At 43.2% G+C, this 11,269-nt stretch overlaps 1 protein-coding gene across 13 annotated transcripts in view; it reads right to left on the reverse strand.

Annotated features, from left to right (window-relative positions):
- LOC109468848 (RNA-binding protein Musashi homolog 2-like) overlaps positions 1 to 11,269 on the reverse strand; it is a 137,015-nt gene that overhangs the window by 103,290 nt on the left and 22,456 nt on the right. For all 13 annotated transcript variants that reach the window (XM_019767201.1, XM_019767200.1, XM_019767198.1 and 10 more), the window contains exon 7: positions 8,022 to 8,070. In XM_019767201.1, coding sequence (XP_019622760.1) covers positions 8,022 to 8,070 — 49 coding nt within the window. The remainder of the gene's footprint in view (positions 1 to 8,021; positions 8,071 to 11,269) is intronic.

Raw genomic sequence — 11,269 nt, forward strand, 5'->3', positions numbered from 1 at the left:
GACTTAGGTTTTGTTGATGTTCAGGGGTTTTTCTAAACAGGGGAATAAGGGAGCTACTCCCTTTTATATATATAGCATAATATTAGACACATACCAAATAGTAATCTTGTCATTTGCCATACATTGTACCCGTGACAATCATTGTGCAATAAACTTTGACTTTGTAACCAGCCAGTTCCCTCATATCAATTTTCAGATTGAACCTAAGTGGCTACTTACACAACATTTAGTCTTTCTCAAAATGATATTTTTTCCAGTAAAGATAAAACAATATAAGTATAATTCAGGGTTTTTTCTAAACAGGGGAATAAGGGCACTGCTCCCTCATGTAACCAGCCAGCTCCCTCATATCAATTTTCAGATCGAACCTAAGTGGCTACTTACAAACCATTTAGTCTTTCTCAAAATGATATTTTTGCCAGTGAAGATGTAAAAACAATATAACAATGTATTCTAGCATTACAAACTGTGTTACTCTCATAACCACACTTTACCCCCTCACCATGCTTACGATCTGCTCCCTCATGCTACATTTTTCTAGAAAACCCCCTGATGTTGACACGAAGTCTGGTGTTATGAGGATGTTGGGATTGAGACTTAGGTTCTGTTGATGTTGACACTCAGTCGCTCAGACGGACCAGAGTGTGAACTAACGTTTTCCTGAGCATCGCGCCACACAACACTTCGGTAATGGGGGGGGGGCTTTAGCTGGCTAACATAACTCTTACATACTGGGAGTGAATAGCATATGTTCACATATATATACATTATACATAGGGATATATCAAATACTGTAACATTATAGATATTAGAAATTCCACCAATCCTAAAAATCCTCCAACTAATAGATACTTTGTACCCTGTATAACTGCAATTAAGTTATCTATTATATCCAGTAAAAGCTTTGAAAGTTTGGTTCCTCACAGTGACCAATTTTGCTGCTATGCTGAAACAAGCATGTACAAAATTTTAGAAAGCTTCTGCGGGGATTTTTTGCTGTCCTACATCATGTTCTGAGTCATACCAAGGACATTATATCAGAGTAGATAAAAGTTTTTCCAGCCTTATCCCATGAAGAAAAATGCTGCCATACATTATGTGTGGTAGAATGGACAATTTCACCCAAAAAGCCTGCTTTAAGCCTTCAAATGCACTTTCGGGCTAGACTAACAATAGTTATATCAGTTCTCTACCAGATTTTGTAAGAGTTGTTATGAAATGAGGGAGTTTTTTTACAGGTTAGAAGTGTGATGAAGCCAGTTTTGTACACAGAACACTGTTTTGAAATGACGCAGTTTTTTACAGATTAGAAGTGTGAGAAGCCTTGAGGGACCCATCTGTCACGACAGCATTAATATCATAATTAAAATGGCCCGCCACCCGGTCGTCATGCCAACCATTATCCACGGAACCTCTCCGTAACGAATTTGTCATTGAAGCGCACAAGGGCGTTGCTGGTATGACATTGCCGGAGCGGAGAGCTTGCCCGTTTTTTAACTCCGCGAGTTTGGTGTGAAGTTAATTCCTGCGCAATTAGTCGCCGGCAGTACTCGTCGTGTCATTTCCCCCTCCCGCATCAAACCTGGCGCCTGATTGGTCACGTTTTTCATTCCACAAGGACACGAGGGGGGGCTCAAGGACACGCGAGTCAAAGTCACTCGTTTTCATTAGTTCTGGTTAGAATTATTCAAATTCGTAGGGTTGCTGCCCTGAGTTTACACCTCTACAAACCACTGTACTGTAGTAAACGGGCAAAAAACAACAACATGTTCTAAATGGCCAACGTATGACAAGGTCATGACCTTCAAAGTCACTCGTTTTCATCAGTCCTGGTTAGAATTATTTAAATTTGCAGTCCTGCTGCCCCCCCCTGAAATTAAAGTTTACACATCTACAAATCGCCGTAGTAACCAAGTAAAAACAACAGAACACTCTAAATGGTCCACCTATGACAAGGTCATGACCTTCAAGGTCAGAGCATCACGTCTGACATGAAATGTTTCCTCTACTTTTCTCCAGAGTAATTCCGAACAAAAGGAATTTCCTGAATATGATATGAAAAGTATTTCAGATTGAGACAAGGTTGTATGTTGATAATATAAATAAACCATTCAGAAAATCCTGAATAGAACCCAAGTGTTTAATCTGATCAGTGAACCGATTCACCGCTCCTCCCTTAAGCTTTTGGGTGTTTAGCGCGTGAAAATCACATGTGCCAATTAATCACACTCCTCGGGCCTGTAATTAACCAAACGACTTGTTCTGATTTCCAATTCTCGCCCCAAAACAAGGCCATCAACTCGTTACATTTGTGGCTAAGTGATGCATTACCCAAAACAATTGTCACTTAGGGAAGCCAAATTTGCTACTTTCCATCACAAATATTCATTTCCATGACAATGAGCTGTTTGCAACCTTTCAGATTGGGGGTGACCTTTGCTACATGAAGGGTCATACTTTGCTACATGTTGTGCCATAGATTGCTACATGTACCATACTTTGCAACATGCACCATTCTTGCTACATGTACCATTCTGTGCTACACATACCTTACTTACATGTAGCTACATGAATCACAGTTTGCTACATGTAGATGTACCACACTGATCTGAACCATACTTTGCTACATGCACCATACTTTGCTACATGTAGTGTCAAACCACCCTGCCACATGTTACAAACATTACTTCTTCCTTACCAACTATGGAGAGCTCTAAAAGGGTTGTGACTCTAAGTAGCCAAACAGACACGTAACAAATGGCTACATGTACATGTAACAAAACATCCTCTTAACCCACATAATAGACACACGCAACAAAATGCTGGCTACATGTAACAAAACGTCCGCTAAGCCCCCATAATTGCCACGTAACAAAACGTCCCTAACAGCTGATTATCCCCGTCAGCGGTCGTTAGGCTAACGACACTCGTCCGACCCGCTATCCCACAATCCCCTCCTCCTCCGAGCATGTCGTAAACTTCTCGTCCGACCAGACGCAAATTTCTGTCACTTCCTGACTCCCACTTTTTTTCTTTCTTTTTTTTTATTCAGACTTTGCTGATCTCTAGTGATCCTAGTTATACAATACAGTTTAACAAAGTAAAGCTTGCAAGAGGACACTTAATTATATTTTCAATGTCACTGATTGTCAGATCTTGGAGCTAGAAAAGGTTGGTCAGCTGGAAAAATGTATGTCCCTTGAAGTGGTCAGCCCCCCAAAAAGGCTAGGTTTGTCAGTTCTTTCTAGGGTCGGTCGGGAAACAAGAAACAACATTTTTTTTCCTAGGCCCGAACATAAATCTCCAGTTTTGTCCCCTCTAATTTTCTCCCCCACTCCGAGAACCGAGGCCAGAGGAGAGAGAATTATCACCAGACTAGCTTCAGGCACGATTGATCTAACCGGTGTCGCGGATGACATAATTCTAACGACATCAGAATGCAACGACCTCCGTTGACATGAACCACGCGACCTTCCCGTGTCTGCCGTGACCTTGCCTGTTGCCACCTCACAAGTCGTCACAGAAATCGCCACAAGTCGCCACAATTTCTTAAATCTGTCACCACCCTTCTCTCTCACTCCACAAACAAATATTAACCTCTCTTAAACGACCTCCGGCAAAAAAACACCTCGGAGACTTTCCACCTTCCCCTGACAAATTTTTCTCGTTTCTGAACGACAAGAAAACAACGCCAACTGCTCCTGTTCAGACCCGTTAAAACTACGCTGTTGTTTCCGTGGGGGTTTTAGAACTGCCTGTTTTTCCTGCCGTTGTGGCAGGTCTGAAAAGGTTCCTGATTAGCAGCATCAACTTTCCGTCATTCCTGGGTCCGAATTACGCCGACAATTGTTCGCCGTCGAGCCCCTGGTTTGGATTTGTGCAGGCGACCCCAGGTTACCTCCCTGACCCGCTACATTTGTGGCAAGGCTACATGTTTGGCTACAGGCCAGCCCTGTGGCCATTTCTCACTCCTGTCTGTCTGGGAGAGCAGTGAGAGCCTTTCTGGGGGTGCAGCAGGCTGACGAGTTGTGTTACATGTCATTGTTATAGGAGCGCAGCCAAAAACAGCTCACGTCTGTTCCCTGTGTGTCATACTTAGCCTGTTGTTTCTGCCTGCACTAAGTGTTGTGCTGAGGTTGTGTTTCAACGTCCCTGCCTACACAAAACAGTGTTGTCCTGAGCTCGTATTTCCCCAGAACTATCGTAGACTGGAACTCGTTGCCACCAAGCACAGTTGGAGCATCATCACTAGAAAGCTTTAAACAGCTCCTGCTACTAAATGTGCAGAGATTGAGTGTAACAAGCCATTCGGTGTGACATAGCCAGCTGCCGCCGCGCCGCGTTCCTGCGAAGCTGGTGTGTTGCGCCGAAGGGCGGTTATACAAGCTATACAGATACAGATATTCCTGACCTGAATTGTCCTCTGTGTTGGTGGTGGTATAAAATAAGTTGATATGACTTGCGTGTGCCGTCACCATGTCTAGTTATAAAATATTGGAATAATGTGTTCCTGCCAAAATACAAAAAGCGTTGTCCTTAAAGCTTGAATTCCTGCAACGATCTTGTGTATCGTGCTTAGACAACACCAAGTTATATCCGTGGTTTTCGGACATTTTATGGTAAAAATACAGCAAGCGGACATCATAAAAGCACAGGGCTGGGAGGAAGACTTGAATATGACTGTATAAAATTCACTCCATAAAAATGAGTCATAAAACCTCAATGCACTGAGTCATAAAAATATGTCCTCTGGCTTTGTTTTCAGACGTTCTTCCAGTTTATCTGTTAAACAAGCAGTACCAGTGATAGCAAAATCTATGTATAGTTGTAGAATGTTGAGATTTGTACATACCAGACTGGCCCGCAATTTTCAATTGTGTTTTTTGTTTTAAGTTTTTAAGTGCACATTCAGCCTATGGCTGTTATGTGTTTTGACGAATAAACCTTACATTCTTTTAATATTTTTTTCTATATCCGAGGACCCACAAATGAGATTGGTGTGGCCCAAGCCTTGTGTTGTCTTTCGTTGTTTCTATTGAACAGATTTGCAGGTAGAACCAGGGTGCTGCATGTTTGCCCTGTGCCGTTATATTTCCTCCGGGCTGTTTTATGTTAAACACACACAGCTGTCAGCCAACGATTGTTTCCTTTGCAAACTTATGTCGCTGAAAACAACCACAGTAGAAAGACGGTTGAAAAGGAGGGTAGGGAAAGGGGTCGTGTGGCGCAATGGCAGAGTGCTCGACTCGGAACCAAGAGGCCTGAACAAAAAAGGTTTATACCAAACTGTTCCTGTCAAAATAACCTCGGCCAGTCCACAATACTTTAACTAACTTCCTGTTAAGAACAAGACTCAAACCTTCCCGACTACTTTCACTGCTCGTGCCTACAAAAGGTCGGTGTCACGTTACGACCTGGTGAAGGTCGTTGCCCCAGGTTGACCTTGAACTTCAGGAAGAGGCGTACACAAGTTCACGTCCTGCAGGATTTGCCCCTTCTGGCCGAGGTTTCTAACGAGCCATCAGCCTGCATCAAAGCTCTTCCCACTCACTCTGACTTCCCACAACTTCCTGTACTTATACATTACAGATCCTGCCGCAGTCTTAGGCCACAACAAGACTATTCGTTGGTTCTTAGATTTAATATATAGTCTTGAGGGGAAGGTCTGTACCTTGGTCTACTGTAAGTTTTACTTTTAGGTTGTAAAATACCGTAGAATCAAAGTTTCTAACAGAATTTTGACACAAAAGACCCCAAGAGCCTCAGAAATACATTATTTTGGCCTGATTGACGCATATAACCCATGCCATGAGTATCTTGTTAGCTATAAGCACCGATAGAAGATGGTCAAACCAAAATGTTTATTCTCAGTTGTTGTAAACAAAGTAGAGAGAAATGGATACATCCTCACATATTACAGAAATAGCTGCTGTGGCCTGAGGCCTTTTGAACACCAGACACACAGCCTTGACAGAACAACAGTTTTCTGACAGAAAGGCACAGTTTTCTGAGACCAAACTTGCAGGTGGGGGATGACTCCAAATCCGAGGGATAAAAACCAACCGGAAACAAACCGACCCGACACAAGACCGGGCTCAACAGTCAATCATCATGTCATTACAAACAAAAGTTATCACAGAAGGAGACCAGTAAGTCATAATGCAAAGTGTAATTTTGTAGACATCAGAACATAATTTGCCAAATACAGATAACATAACGTAAAAAAAAAGCCGAAACCTAAACCTCCCCTGTGTCTATGACATTTTCCACCACACCTTGGCACAAGAGACTGGAAAGTGCAGGCTAGGCTACACCAGAAAAAAATATACCGGCACATAAAAAATAAAGCCCGATAAAAAATGCCTACAAACATGTCAAAAATAAAGTCGAAACCTAAACTTCTGCTTGGAGAGTTTATAATATTTCCCCACAACTTGGCACAATTACAACAGTGAAAGCAACCCAGACATGGCACCTATCAAGTCAGTACATAAAAATCTAATAAAAACTCACAAAAACGTTTAAAAAATAAGTCAAAACCTAACTAGATCTGCTTGGAGAGTTTATAAAATTCCCTGCCACAACTTGGCACAATTACAACACTGAAAGCAACCCCAGACATGGGACCTATCAAGTCAGACTGTTGCCCTAGTTCTGGCACACGGGGTCAGTGACCTGCATGTCAGGGATACATTGATTGTCAATCAACCCTAATCATGTCCTCTATCTCATTATGGCCTTTGATTTCTGGCGAGTAATCCTAATATGTTTATCATTTTACGTCCCTTGTTCTTGTACCATAACCTAATTTAGCTACTTCCGCTCAATAACAATGACTTTATTTCTAAAGTAAATTATTGTATTTCTTTCAACAAACGTTGGGATACTAAGAATAAAACAACTTTCCCCACACACACATAGACATAGGCAGAAACTTGAAAATCACATGAAAATCACAGACCGACAACTGCTTAGAGGGCAGGTTTGAAACCTGTTCTTGAAAGTTCCCAAGAGAACCCCTTCCTTCCTCCGCCCAGGTGTTGCTTTTTCAGGTGTGACAGTTCGGATGTTGACATGTTTTGCATCAAAACAACAAAATCCCAAACAGTCAACTCTAGGTGACCTTCACTCTGTTCTGCTTGACCTAAAATGCTCTCACTTCTCAACTACAAAACCAAGAAAATCATAAGATCATTTCTTATATCATTATCAAGGTCACATCTATGGAACACTGCACTCCGTGTGGGTGACCTCTAGGCTTGACCTTGAAGGGATGTAAACAGTTTTGGTTTGTGGGTTATTTGTGGTTTCGGGCTGGTTATTTCAGTGTCTGTGGAAATTATCCAGGTCACAGCTATATAGAACACTCTCCCCCCTCCCCCTTGTGTCAGTGACCTCCAGGGTTGACCTTGTTGTGATGTAGACACTTTATTTGTGGTTTGGAGCTGGGTATTTCTGTGAATTATCCAGGTCACTGCTATGGAACACCCTGCCCACCTCCCCCTTTGTGTAAGTGACCTCCAAGGGTTGACCTTGTTGTGATGTAAACAGTATGGGTTCGGAGTTTCGAGCTGGTTATTTCTGTGTCTATTGAAGCAGAGAAATTATTCAGGTCACAGCTATAGAACACCCTGCCCCCCTCCCCCTTGTGTGAGTGACCTCTGAGGTTGACCTTGTTGTGATGTAAACAATACGGGTTTGTGATTTATTAGAGGTTGTTTCTGTGTCTGTTGAAGCAGGGAAATTATTCAGGTCACAGCTATAGAACACTCTGCCCCCTCCCCCTTGTGTGAATGACCTCTGAGGTTGACCTTGTTGTGATGTAAACAGTATTGCTTTGTGGTAAATGTTTCTGGTTTATCTGTGGTTTCGGGCTGGTTAATTCCGTGTCTGAGGAAGCTGAAAAATTATTCAGCTATGGAACACTCTGCCCCCCTCCCCCCTGTGTGAGTGACCTCCAGGTTTGACCTTGTTGTGATGTAAACATGGTTTATTTGTGTGGTGTTGTTTTGGTTGCTCACCTCTATGCCTATTGGTCTGCTTGTCGAACATCAGCATGGCGTCCTCTATCTGCAGAAAAAGAGAACAGAACATGACCCGTTAGGTCAGAGGTCACCCCGTGTCAGTGACACGCATACATACAGTTGAGTGGAGACAGTGACAATGAATGAATGAAAGAATTTATTGTACATTTTTGCTCATTGCGAACTTAGTACAGGTCATGGTAAACAGCGATGGTAGACTAACATATATCTATCGTAAAACTAGGTTCTGCTTCTTCTCACTTCTTAAAACAGTTGTGAATGTAAGAACAGATGGAGCTTATAATATGAGGATAATGCATGTGGAAATGGTGGGACAGTGTGGCTCATTCACGGAGTGAAATCGTGTGTGCGTGAGCAGGAAATCGTGTGTGTACAAGCGGCTCAAACACTGTACAGAGAACGTTGAGGTCACAGCAATGACCTTGTGGATGTGTCCCCCCCCCCTGAATTGCCGTTGTACGATCAGAACAGTAGAAGAGTGTGGCTCATCCATGGAGGCAAATCGTGTGTGCGTGCGCAGGAAATCGTGTGTGTACAAGCGGCTCAAACACTGTACCGAGAATGTTAGGTCACAGCAATGACCTTGTGCCCCCCCCTCTCTGATTTTGCCGATGTAAACTCACAACCGGAGTGCGCAGCGTTAAGTAGCCGGCCTCCGCAGAGGGGCAGACGTGTTTTTTTTTTCCGAGTGTCTCCCCAGGGCTCAGTTAGCGCACAGTCCTGCCAGGCTGTATTATTTCACTCCGCCGGGCAAAAACCATCTGAAGCAGCCACCACATTTTATTGATCAATGGGCAGAACAGCGATTTGCGCGCTACGAACAACGCAGCACCGTGTTTGAACCCCGACCGGGGCGATATTTTATTTCCGGACAGAAAGCTCCCGGCTTGTTTGACCAGCTAGATTTGTCCCCCCGATTTGTAAGATACTTGTTTGAAGGTGAGAGACACAATTGTAGGGGAATTACATGGTCTGCTAAGCTTGGGTGGTGGAAGGAAGCACCCCAAACAAATGTCCGATGATCCGTGCTGCCACTGGCCACGACCCCGGATTTCTCCCCCTCCCAACCATCGCTGGATCTGCCTTGCCTTTCCTTACATGCATGGCTGACTGGATGGCTCGCTGTATACAGGCAGTACACTTAGTACTATACAGGCATCAAACTATACACTTAGACATTATATTATACAGGCATTACACTATACAGGTATTAACGTCAGTGACTACTCTCCAAGCAGAGGTTTAGGAGTCAGCTTATTTCGGTTGTCTATTAGGCCTTTTTATCACTTTTCTGTGTCAGCACATTTTCTTTGCCAGCCAAACACCTACGGTATATCAGTCAGAAGCTCTGAGGAAAGTGAAATATATAACTTATATAGACACCAAACAGTGTTGTATTGAATACTACCCTGCCAATTGATACTGTATTGTAGCCAGTAAAAGATCTGCTCTGAGATTATATGGGTAATGGTGTAACGTGGCAGCGGACATACCATCAGGACAGCACCTTTTTTTTTTGCCAACCTTAACAGTCGTGTATTTGATGCTGCACTGCCCATTTGATACTGTCCAGGCAATGTGATACTATGTTGTAGCCAGTTACAGATCTGCTTGTAGATTAGGTAATGGTGTAACATGGCAGTGTCTTTTAGGCATTTTTATCAGGCTTTCTGTAACGTTTCTATATAAGCACCTTTTTTACCAACCTAACAGTGGTGTATTTTATCCTGCCCTGACCATTTGATACTAGCATACTGCCCTACCAATATGATACTATGTTGTAGCCAGTTACAGATCTGGTTGAAGATTAGGTAATGGTGTAACGTGGCAGCGGACATGCCATCAGGATTGTTACTTGTGTGCGGTGCCCGAGGCGCTCACGGCTGAGCGAACACACGAAACGACACCTGGTCACAACGACCCACCTCTGGAAACCATGACGTCATCTCAGTACGCCGCTTATTTGTGCAGCTAAACTAGCCTGTAGCTATGGAAGGGGAACAACGAAAGATTTAACTCTCACAAAACCAGAACGTCACACCAAGTCATAACACAGGGCTCTAGCCAGCACCCGTTTTTCTGTCAATTTCCGACAAATCTCAACGTTTTGTGACTGTGTTTTATTTGTGCAGCTAAAGAAAGTAGCCTGTAGCTATGGAAGGGGAACAACGAAAGATTTAACTCTCACAAAACCAGAACGCAGCGCTCATTTCCTTCAATTTCAGAAGCTTTGTGGTGTGACTGAAAAATTTTTGACAACAATCTTGGGTAAAAACATCCAACACACCACCAACAACCACATGATTTGCCTGTTAGTAGGTCAGTTATTTGAATAAATGAAAGGTTTATTCACTCAAATACATAGAAGTCATAGGCAGAATTGCATGTTAAAAAGGTCACCTAAAAAGTACAAACTTAAACACATTAAAGGAAGTGATTCCTAACACCTACAGGCCAGTCGGGTAAACCCCTTGAATCCCACAAAATTTGCCCACAGACCCCCCCTAGATGCAAGCACTCTCCCCCAAGTCCGATCGTGAACCCGGGCTGACCGGAAAAAACTCACGGCGAACCGAAGACGCCCGACTTTGTGTTTGCCGAGCTTGTATGTCCGACCGTCGGTTGGTTTTCCAGGTTGTAGCAGATCGCAATCTCTGCTAATTGAATTTCTCCCCAGCTCGGAATGAATCCGGCGTGATCCGGAGTCACATGCCTCCTGGTTCTACTGAAGCTCATGATAAAGCCACCGACAGTAAAGGTCTTCTGATAACAGCTATACTACACGGGAAAACATGCCCTCACTGTGCCGGTCTCTAGAACTCACTCCACCGACAGTACAGCTCTTCTGATAACGGCTATACTGATACTCCGCTGGAAAACATGCCCTCACTGTGCCTGTCTCTAGAATTCATTCCACCGACAGTACAGCTCTTCTCATAACAGCCGAAGTACACAGGCCGGAAAAAATCAGATGCACAACTCGCAACAGTCTCTCCACTGGAAAACATGCCCTCACTGTGCCAGTCTCTAGAACTCAATCCACTAGCAGAACTTTCATACATACTGAGTTAATATTCAAACAATGAATTTTGAACAAACCACTGCATTTATAGATGGCAAAACTGTAACAACTAGGAAGAAAAGGACTTTTCTCAACTGTTGGGGGCAAAACATGAGCATTTTTTGAGTTGATTCAGAATCAGAATCTTTTTTTTTTTTTTTTG

This window comes from Branchiostoma belcheri, unplaced genomic scaffold (assembly GCF_001625305.1).
Source record: "Branchiostoma belcheri isolate BF01 breed outbred unplaced genomic scaffold, Haploidv18h27 scaffold2, whole genome shotgun sequence".
Taxonomy (NCBI): Eukaryota; Metazoa; Chordata; class Leptocardii; order Amphioxiformes; family Branchiostomatidae; genus Branchiostoma; species Branchiostoma belcheri.